Source organism: Momordica charantia, assembly GCF_013281855.1.
Source record: "Momordica charantia cultivar OHB3-1 chromosome 9 unlocalized genomic scaffold, Mcharantia_2.0 BLBB01000009.1, whole genome shotgun sequence".
Classification (NCBI taxonomy): Eukaryota; Viridiplantae; Streptophyta; class Magnoliopsida; order Cucurbitales; family Cucurbitaceae; genus Momordica; species Momordica charantia.
The window spans coordinates 26,662,502-26,676,752 of NW_028275167.1; the positions used below are offsets into that span (position 1 = coordinate 26,662,502).

A 14,251-nucleotide genomic window follows, 5' to 3' on the forward strand; every position below is an offset into this window, starting at 1 on the left:
CTATGTTTGTTTGGGCTAGCAATACAAAAATTTACTCGTAGAAAATTAAGCAAAAATATCATTAAAATAAAGCATACTTCCATGAGGTGAGTTTCTATATGAATATACCTATCAGAAAGACATACATATGATACTTTATCGTAAAGACGTTTAAAAATCAAATGTACATAATTTACATATATTTTATATAAAAATGTAGTATAATTTTCTATCTGCAAGAGAATTTTCAAACACGTGATTTGAATCATTTGATCATTAAATTTAAGTACATAGTTTTAAGAACCAAAGTACAAAGCTATAAAGACGTTTGAACCTAAAAATCAATCTCTATTTTAATGCTCAAATTAAATTATTAATTTTCAAATCGATGCAGAAATCCTTTGAAAAATAGAGATTAAATTTTCCTCCTAAAAGAATAATAAAATTTGTTGACATAGTGAATTTATTTTAATATCTGAAAACTTAAAAAGGCTCAATACCAGAAATGAAACATGTTAAGTTACACGTGGATTGAGACGACAAACGCAAAGGTTCTAATTTGTTCAATGGCTAAGGTGTCACTAACATCGTTAAAGTGTTGTGAGTTTGAATATCCATTCGTGTATTGATGATTTTTTAAAATCCATTTTTAGTTCATAAGAACAAATGAAGACTACACCTTTTCTTCACAGTCAATCGAAAAGAAACGAAATGAATAGGCACATGAATATGAATTTTAAGGAACGTGAACTACCCTAAGTTGACACTAACCGTCCATAACTCAAACATGTAACTTTTTAGAAGGTAAATATCTTGACCAATTAAGTCATATCATATATCTAAACTCGTAAAGTGTAGAGCATAATGAATAAAATTTCATATCTATAAAAATATCTTCGTTTTATTTTTATAAAAAGAGAAAAAAAAAAACTCAACAATGTAACATAGATGATGAAGCCATCTTTAATCCTAAAACCTAATCACAATCTAAACTTATCCAAAATTTACTCCAACACAATTCATTTTCTACTCTAGTACAATTCCACGAATAAAACATCATCATCCCAAAGGAGTTGGAAAAAAAAAAGGACAGCAGTCTTGAACTCTAAACGATTGGTAAGGAAGACCGAGTAAAAAGCTCAGCCACTGTAAGATTTCTCAACAGAAACAAAAAGACTGTTATCTTGTTATTCCCAATATTAAGAGATAAGCGAAAACTTGTGTGTTACCATCCAAGTGAATTCATCTTAAAATAGTGGCTAATGGGGGAAGTTTTCTAAGTTTAGACTGTGAAAGAAAGTGTTAATCCCATAATTTTAGATCCAAATATGTTAAAAATAGCCTCCAGTTTTCAATGTGAAGCCCCTATATAAGCACCCAGCTGAGGAGTGGGGAAAACAAGCTCCGGGGAGAAGTTGAATAGACCCAATTCTTTTCATAGGAATGACATAAGAAGGGATCTACATTTTTTGTATTAATTCTTTCTCTTTTGTCTCAGTGGATGTAAGGATCTATCAGATTCTCATATATATAACTAGTTATTGTTACTATTTATATATATACAATCTTTCTGATTGAACTGAAAGATCCCCAACAATCCACTGGTGAAATCTTTTTAGCCTTCAATTACCTAACAAAACTTCGAAAGAATTAATATAAAACTTATTTTATTCACAGATCATTATCTATCTAGTATCTGTATTCATAATCCCTTCAATTCTTTTATAAAAATTTGAAAGAAAAAAAATGGCTGGAGGTGGAATTGTTGTTCAGGGGGGAAGGAACTATGAAGGTGATGTCACAGTATTTGTCATTGTCACCTGTATGGTGGCAGCCATGGGTGGTCTTCTCTTTGGTTATGATCTTGGAATTTCAGGTTTGTTTTCTCCATTTCTGAACTAAGTTTGATTTCTATGGAAGAATTTGATTTCAGTTTATGTTTCTTATTGTTTTGTTTTTGATGAATGTTGACAGGTGGGGTGACTTCTATGCCCAGTTTCTTGAACCAATTTTTCCCATCTGTTGTGAAGAAAATGAAGGGTGCCCATGAAAGTGAGTACTGTAAATTTGACAGTGAACTATTAACGCTATTTACCTCTTCCCTTTATCTTGCTGCTCTGGTGGCTTCCTTCGGCGCCTCCGTCGTCACCCAGAAATTCGGCCGGAAACCATCGATGTTCCTCGGCGGTGTTTCCTTCTTGATTGGCTCTGTCCTCAATGGCATTGCTAATAACATTGAAATGCTCATCTTCGGCCGGTTGTTGCTCGGTGTTGGCGTTGGATTTGCCAATCAGGTACTGCAATTACAGAAACACACAGCAAAAATCATTCAATCAATTATTCAACTATTCAATTCCATTCAATGAAGTCTCAATTTGATTGTTGTTTTTCATTTTGGATGCAGTCTGTGCCAGTGTACCTTTCTGAAATGGCGCCAGCCAAAATCAGAGGAGCTCTGAACATGGGCTTCCAAATGGCGATCACCATCGGCATTTTGGTGGCGAATCTTGTTAATGTCGGTACAGCAAAAATCGCAGGTGGATGGGGATGGAGACTCTCGCTTGGTCTCGCCATTGTCCCTGCCCTAATGATGACCGTCGGATCCATCTTCCTTCCCGATACTCCCAACTCCATTCTCGAACGAGGACACAAAGAGAAGGCGAAGAAGATGTTGCAGAAAGTTCGCGGCACCGACAATGTCGACGAAGAGTTCCAAGACCTTGTCGACGCGAGCGAATCTGCAAAGAAAGTGGATAATCCATGGCAGAACATTCTCCAGCCTCAGTACAGACCTCAACTGATCATGTGCTCTGTAATCCCCTTCTTCCAGCAGCTCACCGGTATCAACGTCATCACCTTCTACGCTCCGGTTCTGTACATGACTCTCGGATTCGGCGACGACGCCTCTCTATACTCCGCCGTAATCGGCGGCAGCGTTAACGCCCTCGCAACCCTAGTCTCGATCTTCACCGTCGACAAATTCGGCCGAAGAATCCTCTTCCTTGAGGGCGGATTACAGATGTTCGTCTGCCAAATCCTCGTCGGAACCCTAATCGGAATGAAATTCGGACTCAACGGAGAAGGAACCCTATCGAAATTCGACGCGAACCTGATTCTATTCCTGATCTGCGTGTACGTCGCGGCATTCGCCTGGTCCTGGGGACCGCTAGGTTGGTTAGTACCTAGCGAGATCTGCCCGCTCGAGATCCGATCCGCCGGACAAGCGATCAACGTCTCCGTGAACATGTTCTTCACCTTCGTGATCGCTCAGGTGTTCTTGGCGATGCTCTGCCACTTCAAATTCGGATTGTTCTACTTCTTCGGCGGATTCGTGCTGATAATGACGGTGTTCATCTACTTCTTCTTGCCGGAGACGAAGAATGTTCCGATCGAGGAGATGAACAGAGTGTGGAAGGCGCACTGGTTCTGGAGCAAGTACATTCCGGACGAAGCGGTGATCGGATTCCGCCACGATGAAGATGGAACCGCCGTTTGAAACCTCCAGAGAAGAAAAAATTCCATTCTCCGGCGCTCCCCGGAGAATTCAAGAGCTGAAATGGGAAAAACAAACTATTTTTATGATTTGATTATCATATCATACCATTCTTCTTCCTCATTGTTGTGCTTTCAGAGTTTTTATATGTTTCTGATGATGAGGCAATTGTTTTTCTCTATGTACATTTCAACCTTATATTAAAATATATATATTATTTACCTTATTCATGCTTGTCCGCTTCTTTTTTTTTCCATAGGATAAAATTTATTCGTCATTGATGATTAGATATTTTCTACTTACCGCCGTCAAAAATTGAAAAATGTCGAGGACTTATCTTGTGCTCTCCTATTTATAAAAATTCGAGAGCAAAGAGATAGTTAGGAACTCCTAACTTGCTTTATAACTAAGCTATACTTTCTATGGTGGGTAGTTCCATATTGGTTCTACTGCACAAGTATTTTGTGTGGGTTAGTTAGCAATATCGAATTTTAATGGGGGAGAATATCATGACCATACTACAATTAGTCTATACGTTTTAAAAGTCCGAACAGCCAACCTATTTATGGGTTGAAAATTCAAATTATCTATTCTCATTCTCATAATAATAATAATATAATAAGATTATATACTAGAAAAAAAAAAGCAATACAATTAACACCCTCGCAATTGTAAGGAAAAAAAAAACAAACACAATTGACCATATTGAGAACCTGAGATCATGTCATGTAAAACAAAAACTATATTTAGGCATTCACTATTACTAGTGATTGAAAAGAGATCTTTCACTACTACAATTCATCTCATCAAAAAAAAACTAAACCATCAACTAAAAAATCAAGGACTCAAATCTATATATTTGTTACATGTATATTGTTGTTGATGCAAAATTCTACTGAGCTATCGAGGTCGGCCACGTAGCAACTGGCCAAGCTGACGAGGTGTTTTTTGTTCGTAACGAGGGAGATCTCGAATGGGGTTCTTCACGGAAGTTCGAAAGAAAGGAATAAAAAAGACTTTCTCTATGGCCTCCTCGTTTTGAGACATTATGGCTTTGGGGTCGACCCCGGTAACAAAGAAGGAATCCATAAAAACTTCGGAATAAAGTAAACATTCTGACGCTCAAGTCAGTATAGGCGCGAGCTCAAATAGGTCGTTCTCGGAGTAGAATTATATACCTGAGTAAGAGGAATGAAAATCATTTTATAGGCAGAGTGAAAGGACACGTTCGTTATGGCCGTTACGACAAGGCGGTCAGATGTCGGACCATAGGTCGGCAATGATTGATGTCGACTATGGATGAGCTCAAGCTCGACTAGAGCTTAGAGCTCGACAATAGGTGAGCTTGGGAGCTCGGCCATAGGTGAGCTTATGAGCTCGGCAATAGGTGAGTTTATGAGCTCGCTAATAGGTGAGCTCATGAGGTCGGCAATATGTGAGCTAAGGAGCTCATCAATAGGTGAGCTCATGAGGTCGGCAATATGTGAGCTAAGGAGCTCATCAATAGGTGAGCTCATGAGCTCGGCCATAGGTGAGCTTAGAAGCTCGGCAATATGTGAGCTAAGGAGCTCGGCCATAGGTGAGCTTATGAGCTCGACAATAGGTGAGCTTATGAGTTCGGCAATAGGTGAGCTCATGAGCTCGGCCATATCTCGCCACGTGGTACGTCATATTTTTGTCTCCAACATTTGCCCACACTTTGGTAAGTTAGAAAGCTAACTTGTCAAAGGACTGTTTCATAGGTCATATTAATATGTGGCGAGATCTATGAGAAGTTTGGTCATGCTCACTTTTCTGTAAGGTTTTGTCGTCAAGACTTGAGCTAAATTTTGCAAATTTCGACTCTAGGTGGCCCGGTCTTCAAAGTCGATGTAATCTTGGTTAGTCACTCTTTGAAGATTTCAATATATAATGGCGATTCATTCTTTTTAACCTAAGTGAGTTTTGATGAGGGCTGATCTTTCATGCCGAGATGAGCTACCTGGTGGGAGCTCATCCATTGACCGTTGTGATTAGCTATTTAATGGGGAATTCATTATTGAGGTCAAAGTGAGCTACCTGAGAGCTCATCGTTGAGGTTGAGATGAGCTATCAGATAGTTATTCCTTGATGTCGAGATGAACTATTTCGATGAGAGCTCATTGTGTTGATGCCAAGATGAGCTACTCCGATAGGAGCTCATCGTTGGTGTCGATATGAGCTATTTTAATGAAAGCTCATCGTTGGGGTAGAGAAAGCTACCAAATAGGAGCTCATCGTTGGTGTCGAGATGAGTTATTTTAATGAGAGTTCATCATTGATGTCGAGATGAGCTGCTCCGATGGGAGCTCATCGTTGATGTTGATATGAGCTATTTTGATGAAAGTTCATCGTTGATGTCAAGAGGAGCTGCTCTGATGGGAGCTCATCGTTGGTATCGATATGAGCTATTCCAATGACAGCTCATCGTTGATATCGAGATGAGCTATTCTAATAAAAGCTCATCGTTGATGTCGAGATAAGCTATCCTAATGAAAGCTCTTCGTTGATGTCGAGATGAGCTATTCTAATGAAAGCTCTTCGTTGATGTCGAGATGAGCTACTCCAGTGATAGCTCATTTGTTGACATAGAGGTGAGCTATCTTATAGCTTTTCCATAATATCGAGATGACCTACTTCGATGGGAGCTCATCGTTGGGATTGAGGTGAGCCCTCCCTTCGCAAGCTATAGTATCTAGCCTGAAGGGATACATTCACCTTAATGGCACGTTGCTTGAGTTGGTAACTTTGAGAAGCTCGGCCAAAGAGTTCGATTCAGAACTTTGAGAAGTTTTACTTAGGTTGTGCCCTTGAGAGTTTGCGCATGAAGCTTTGATTTTGACCTAAGCCGAACGTTGGGTTTGAGATTGGAGCTTCCGGGAGAGAAAGTCATCCTCAAGGGTGAGGTATTCCTCTTGGAGCAGGTCTTCTGGGAGAGAAAGTGATCCTCAAGAGTGAGATCTTCTTTGAGGGGAAGGTCATTCGTAGTAATAAATTCTCTCTTGGAATAGGTCGTCCTCAAGGTGAGGTCTTTTTCGAGAGGGAGGTCATCTGTAGTGAGTAAGTCTTATTAGAGAGAAAGTCATCCTCAAGAGTAAGGTCTTCCTCGAGGGGAAGGTGATCCGTAGTGATAAAGTCTCTATTGGAGTAGGTCTTCCAAGAGAGAAAGTCATCCTCAAGAGTGAGGTCTTTCTCGAGGGGAAGGTCATCCGTAGTGATAAAGCCTCTCTTGGAGTAGGTCTTCCAAGAGAGAAAGTCATCCTCAAGATTGAGGTCTTCCTTAAGGGGGAAGTCATTCATAATGATAAGATCTTTCTCTTCAACGAAGATCTTGAAAAGCTTTGGAGGTCCACCTGATTGCTGTGAGTACTAGAGCTTTGAAAAATTGTGCGAGTCATAGCCTGGTTTGGTAGGAATGACTTAAAATTGTCGATTCCCACAGACGGCGCCAACTGTTGATGCAAAATTCTACTGAGCTGTCGAGGCCGATCACGTGGCAACTGGCCAAGCTGACGAGGTACGAGCTCATGCAAGGTAGAACCTGCAAAAATAAAGTAAACACTCTGAAGCTGAAGACAGTATAGGTGCGAGCTCAAATAGGTCGTTCTCGGAGTAGAATTGCATACCTGAGTAAGAGGAATGAAGATCCTTTTATAGGCGGAGTGAAAGGACACGTCCATTATGGTCGTTACGACAAAGCGGTTAGATGTCGGGTCATAGGTCGGCTATGGATGAGCTCAAGCTCGACCAGAGCTTGAGAGCTCGACAATAGGCGAGCTTATGAGCTTGACAATAGGTGAGTTTGGGAGCTCGACCATAGGTGAGCGTATGAGCTCATCTTATGAGCTCATGAGGTCGGCAATATGTGAGCTAAAGAGCTCGGCAATAGGTGAGCTCATAAGCTTGGCCATAGGTAAGCTTAGGAGCTCGACAATAGGTGAGCTTATGAGCTCGGCCATAGGTGAGCTAAGGAGCTCGGCAATATGTGAGCTAAAGAGCTCGGCCATAGGTAAGCTTATGAGCTTGACAATAGGTGAGCTCATGAGCTCGGTCATATCTTGCCACGTGGTACGTCATATTTTTGCCTCCAACATTTGCCCCAAAACTTTGGTAAGTTGGAAAGTTAACTTGTTAAAAGACTGTTTCATAGGTCATACTGATACATGGCGAAATCTATGAGAAGTTTGGTCATGCTCTCTTTTCTGTAAGGTCTTGTCGTCAAGACTTGAGCTAATTTTTAGAAGTTTCGACTCACTTCTGTAAAGTCTTGTCGTCAATTTTATTTTTTTATCACAATTTTAACCTAACACTACTTTAGTAAATTCTTTGAAATATTATAGTTTTATATATATTACTTAATTTTTGCTAGGTATAGAATTCGTACGAGAATTTTGGCAAGCATGGATCAAAAGTTTACTTTTGAAAATAGATGTTTTTGAAAGTATAAAATTACAAAATAGGCAATATATATTGACATGTCTTGAAGATATAAATACAAAAATAAATATTCAACCATATTAGTTAAATACATTTTAAAATAAATTCTAAATTAAAAATTAATTATAATGCATCACTTACACACGTGTCAACATGAAAATCTTAAAAGTTAAACCTTCTTTTACTCAGTTTTGAAAACTTTAAAAGATCCCATAAAGATAAAATTGGTGTAATTATCTTGTTGAAGCACGTGCTTATAAATCTAATGGTGTACGATATGTCGGACTTGTCTTGTACGACGTGGAAATAGACGTGTCGGTTGTCGTCATTTCAAATTTAAAAGCGGCCATTCTACTACCGTTGGATGTCACATCAAACCCGCCCCCCTCAATCACGAAATATACACCTAATTACAAATAATTGCAGCTACTTCCAATTACTTTTTTTTTTAGTTCTCGTAATTTTAATTTTTATTCATTTTAATTTTTATATTTGTAAAACGTTCATTATCATCGTTTTAATTTACCTACATTTCAAATGTTTACTTTGGACTATACTTTTAAAACTAATTATTTTAGTCTTTCATTTTTACTTTTTATCTTATTTATTTCAATAAATTTTTAACATGACATTTCATCTCCTAAAATTTTTTTTAAATGTATCTCGTATTAAAGGATTTTTATTGTGTGTATCAAATTTAAGTTTACATTTTGAAAATAAAGATAAAAGTTGTCACTTTTTAAAAATACATACACCAAAACGAACGTTTTGAAACTTAGAGAGACTAAAATGAATCAAAATCAAATGCATATAGATCAAAATAGTATTTAAACTTTGATTTGGCTATTTCCAAACTTACTTAAATAATTAGGCTAAATACCCTTTTTTCTTCCGTTTCTCAATTTCTTAGAATTTACAATTTTATCTCTATTATTTTTTTAGAAAAATTATTCTCAATTATCGTGTCATAGAAATTTTTTTTTTGAGTACCCGTGTCATGGAAATTGAATGATAGAACTATTATAATATCTAAAATGTCTCGTCATGTGGATTTGTTGACTGTCAACACGGAACATCGGAAATGGTGGGACAATATACTTTCCAGAGTTCGCTTTATAAAATGCGAGATTATATGCATTTTTACACGGTCCTTACCAAACTTAACTCGACACCAATTTAGACTAAGTATCTACTTAAGCTTTAAAGTGTATACGTTAGTGCAAGGTTCTATTTGCAGGTCATCACCTCGATTAGCCGATAAAATCATACACACCTATTTGATTGAGAAATTTGAGACTGAAATATACATAATAAATACCTCAAGACTAAAGACTGAGGACATCATTCTAAAGAAAAAAATGATATATATACATGGAAAACGTATAGGATACATTTAGCCAAAGCCATAATTCTAGAAAGTATATATCTTTTAAATGGTTTAATTTGTATGAGTATATATGAAATATATTTTTGAATAAATAATTTAGTTGTCAGTTATTTAAAAAGTTGTCAAATTTCAACTTAGCTCAACCCATTATAGAATCGTAAGTTCAAATCTCCACCTCATATATTATTTTATTAAAAAAAATTATAAATATATATGTGTTGTTTTTCATTTAAATTCCATTCCAATATTCTTAAATGTTTTAAAATTTGAATATTTTTTATGAAGCTATTTGTGACATCCATTAAATGAGCTAGGGTAAGACCTAAATCTTGTTGGATTTTTCTTGTTGTCATGTTTACTTCTTATTGAATATTTTTCTTTTACAATCTAAATTTAACTTCTATTAGATATCAGTACTTGTATTTAACAAAATTTCTTTATAATTACTATTGTTTTCTTTCTTTTAAATATATTTATAAAGCTAAATAAAATAAACTAAAATATCTAAGTTGGATTTTTTTAGAACATGTGTCGATGATATTTAAAATTAAATATTTTACTAATATGTGGTCCACGTATTATATTAACATAGCGAAATAAAATATTAAATGGGTAGATATACTTAATTTTAAATTTCTCCAATCCTACTTTAGTAAAATTAATGCTCCTCAAACTAGGCTAGAAAAATGCTAAAAAATGAACAAGTAGATCACCAAAAAAATTCATAGACATAAATCTTAAAAACAACAATTTATTTGATAATTTAATTTGAGGTCTCTATTTTTAAAAATTAAGTTTATAGCTACTATTTTACCTATATATTTATTTATTTCCATATTTTCTTTCTTTCTTCAAAATCTAAATTAAAATTGGAGAACTAAAAGAACATTTTTATTTTTATTTTCAAACCAGAAAATTAAAAATGATCAAATGAGTATTAATTATTAAAACGGAGCTTTAATTAATAAATTATATTAATTTCACTGATCCAACCTGAAGAAATTAAAACTTTAAAGTCAAATATGGGTCACAGGGATGATTCTGTACATGAAAAAAGAGATTTGAGGAATGTTCCACAAAAATGATTAAAGAGAAAATATATAAATTAAAAAAAAAAAAGTAGGACATATCAATCACACAATCCTCAAAAATCGCCGTGTGACAATAAATTAATAGAACAATATAAAATAAAAATGTAGTGGTTAATAAAAAAACAAATACAAAAATATTAAAGAAAAGCAAATGAATTATTAATGATAAAATTAATCCAAAAAGGGGGGCGAAACACGACATTGCCCCCATCATTTAATTATTATTAAAAATTAATTTGGAGAGTTGAATTGTATTCTTTAGCGCCCGCGTTACACGGGATTATGCTGGCCAAGTACCATTGGTCTTTGGGTAATGATGACAAAATATTATTTTGCAAGATGTATCCATCAAAGCCCCTCCAAAAGTTCATTATTTTCCTTGTCTCCCCTATCCTTTTTGCCTAAAGTTGTAAATAGGGATTATATTATAATGTTAGCTGGGCAATTCCTACTACACATCTGGATTAAAATTTGAATTCACGATATTTTTGTTATAAATAAGTTCAACTATATTTAAGTTATAAATATGTTTTGATATAATAATACCAAACAAATAAAACTATATATTTTTCTTTCTAGTCTTTAATACGCTTCGAACTTTGTAAATTTGAAAAAACAGCCTATTCACCGGGATATGATAACTTTATGGTGATCATGTATTCCTTTTTGAAGTTCTCAACGTGATTACTTATTTATTAATCAACATTGGTCTAGTTTATTTTAATTAAATTGATTCATTTTCTAAACTTTCTATTACTATATTACATCCATAATAATGTAAAGAGATTCTTATATTCATTGTTATACTGCATATTTGTGAATACATTATTCTAATGAAATTCAACCGATAAATTTATTGCAATATTTTTGTTATTTATATAATTATTCCATACAATGTGGAAGCAAATATGACATTGCTGCTTGCTGGTTCTCAACCACACTATAAACTAAATTAAAATAAAATAGAAATCCTAAAAAAAAATTAATTTGTTATCTTTTTTTCCAATACAATATGTTGGGTGGTAGATCGAATTCACAACCTTTTGATTGGAGATATATGTCAATTACCGTTGAGCAATACTCGTTTTCACGTCTTCTTTAATGTCCTATTATAAATTTTTTTCTAATATACTTAATATTTTATTTTTCTTTATCTTATTCACATATTGACACAGCTCACGATTTTACAGTTTCATCCTTTGATTAAAACTATCATGACAGGTAAATTATTAATTTCCCTTGACTTTGTTTGTTTTCATTACTCTTAAAATCTCACTTTTATCTTTTTGTTTTTTTTAATGCTGGAATAACACTGTAAAGTTAAATTCTTATTTCGAGCTGTAAAATTTCACTTTTTAAATTCGTAAAGAAAAAAATAATAATAATAAAAATCGATTACGTGGGTGAACTGATGAGGTTGAAAAAAATATATATTTGCGATTAATTTTCCTAGGAATTGACAAATTACGATAAACATGTGGCCACGTGTCAATTTTAATGGTGGCGCGTGGTCTTTACTCGCTGAATGATTCTGATAAGATAGCGAAGAATTCTCCACGCGCATACAGCCACAGCTTAGCGAGTGAGCGTCTTCCCGACATCAACGTTCTAAAAAGTTCACGTTGTAGCTAAAAAATCGTATATTGACATATATATATATAGGAAAGCATATTTTAATTGGTTAAGACTGCGATTTATTTTATTTTGGTAATGCACGTCTTTCGTACGTACGTTTAAACTCTTTTAGGACTTTAGCCGACTTGTCTCTTATCCTATGCTGAATTATACGACTCAACATTGTCTCTACTTTAGGCCAAGTCCCCTCTAAACGCTTCGTCGTTTCATTTCTCAACATCTTGGTTCTTGGTCACTCGACTGTCCCACTCCTACAATGATCAGGACTTTACCGAGATGAATTATGACCTTTAATGAGACGAAAATGAGCTTAAAACGCTTATCAGATACTACTAGGTGTTTCTTGTCGTTTAACTATAACCATGAGATTGAGATTTTCGAATTCCTGGATCTCATCAAAGGAAAATAACGCATTTAATAAATTTTTGTTTTTAACAAAAAATTCTTATAGCTTTTTGAAATGTAATCACTATAAGAGCTATTGAAAATAATGATCCACATAAAAGAGATGCATAACCCAATACCATCATACTTACGTGCATCATTAACCAATGAGATTGGAGAGCGGGGACTAATAGTGGGGATTGATGTATTTCAGTTAAAAAACCTGAAGTAGCAAAACCTTGGGTAAAAATAGTACTTGGCGCGGTTATTGCGCTTACACTTAAATGGTTTTTATATTTTTTAAAATACGTAAATATATGAATAATGGAGAAACCCCATGAAAGAAATAGTAATGATTCATATAAATCAGTTAATGGTAAATGCCTCAAATAAATCCAACGAGTAACTAATAATCCTGTTATACAGAAAAAAGTAGCTATCATGCCTTTTTCTGACGAAGCATAGAGTCCTACGGTTTCATCGACTAATAAGGTTATCAAATGAATTGTAATGACAATTGAAATGACCGAAAAAGATATATGAGTTAATATATGCTCTAAAGTTGAAAATATCATAAAAAAATTATTAAAAAAGTTGCCTCAATTAAATTATTTGAATTAATATCTGGGACTTGAATTAATTATATTATAAAACTTTATTTATAATAAAAAATGTCATGCCGCCACCCGGACTCAAACCGAGATGCTCTAGCACTGCTTCCTAAGAACAACGTGTCTACCTATTTCACCATAGCGGCTTTCTCAAAATCATTATTACTATTATATAATAATAATAATGATTTTGAGAAAAAACCTCTACCTATTATATTAAATATAAATAAATAAATAAATTTATTTATTTATGAACATCTTTTTAATGATTTTATAACTCTTAAAATATTTGGATGGAAAGTTAATATTTTCGATGTGATTTGATCTTTACCTTTGAATTTAAAATTGAAAATTTAAATGTTAGGAACGAATGCTATACAGGTTACGAGCAAAATCAAAACCAGATGAATTGTTTGAAAGACTTCTAAGACATGTATTTTATTTTAATTTCACTCTAACATTTAAAAAGTTGCAATTTTACTGATTCTTTTCTTTTCCATTTGGTGTGTCTTAGAATTATTTGAAAGCAAATTAGAAGATAGACTTTGAATTTTCAGACGTTAGTACGAAATTTGAAACAAACTACATAGACCATCGTTGTAAAATTTAGCTTATTAAATTTTGAACATTTTAATTTAATCCTGAAAATTTATTTGTAAAGAAAATATATATATATATATATATATATATTCAGTTTCCTATTTTAATTTTAAATCTATAGTTTCTCATCCCCATTTTCTCTTTCCTCTTTGATATCTCTCAAATCCATACCCCACTCTCTCTGGTCAAATAGAAAATAGAACTTAATTTTGTAATGACTATTATTCCAATTTCTTTTAAATCTAAAGTTAAAATAAAACCTAATTAGGATTCTAAAAGTGTTTCTAAAAACCAAAGCAAAACTTATAATTTAAAAAAAGCTAGAGCACTCAACTAATATTTTAAATCTTAATTAGAAAAACTTAGATTTTAAATATATTTTTATCACTGTACTCTTTTTGTTGTAAAAAAGAAAGAAGGAAAAACACCGAGAGGGAGAGAGAAGTTATTATTATTTATTTCGAATAACAATTTTGTTCCTCATCTTTTGGATTTCCCTTCAATTTAGCTCCATTATTTCAAAAATTTTAAATTAGACTTTAGAGTTCAAATTTTATTTCAACCAAACTCCCTTTGGTTTTATAAATTCCGCTTTTATTCCTACGGTAAGGTCAAA

At 34.2% G+C, this 14,251-nt stretch overlaps 1 protein-coding gene and 1 long non-coding RNA gene across 2 annotated transcripts; one reads left to right on the forward strand and one right to left on the reverse strand.

Annotated features, from left to right (window-relative positions):
* Positions 1–844: 844 nt before the first annotated feature.
* LOC148209281 (uncharacterized) lies at positions 845–2,541 on the reverse strand. Its single transcript, XR_015787081.1, has 2 exons — positions 2,399–2,541; positions 845–2,276 (listed from the first exon to the last, which is right to left on the reverse strand). It is a non-coding gene; the product is annotated as an uncharacterized LOC148209281 (long non-coding RNA).
* LOC111010239 (sugar transport protein 10) lies at positions 1,726–3,698 on the forward strand. Its single transcript, XM_022283592.2, has 3 exons — positions 1,726–1,855; positions 1,954–2,273; positions 2,384–3,698. Exons 1-3 carry the CDS (start codon positions 1,726–1,728, stop codon positions 3,473–3,475), a joined length of 1,542 nt encoding a protein of 513 aa, XP_022139284.1. The 3' UTR covers positions 3,476–3,698.
* Positions 3,699–14,251: the final 10,553 nt, after the last annotated feature.

Bases quoted from the DNA above. Each gene is read 5' to 3' on its own strand.
- LOC111010239 (XM_022283592.2), top strand. From the start codon at position 1,726: ATGGCTGGAGGTGGAATTGTTGTTCAGGGGGGAAGGAACTATGAAGGT. The intron at 1,856-1,953 runs GTTTGTTTTCTC...GAATGTTGACAG, and splicing joins TTATGATCTTGGAATTTCAG to GTGGGGTGACTTCTATGCCC. The intron at 2,274-2,383 runs GTACTGCAATTA...TTTTGGATGCAG, and splicing joins GCGTTGGATTTGCCAATCAG to TCTGTGCCAGTGTACCTTTC.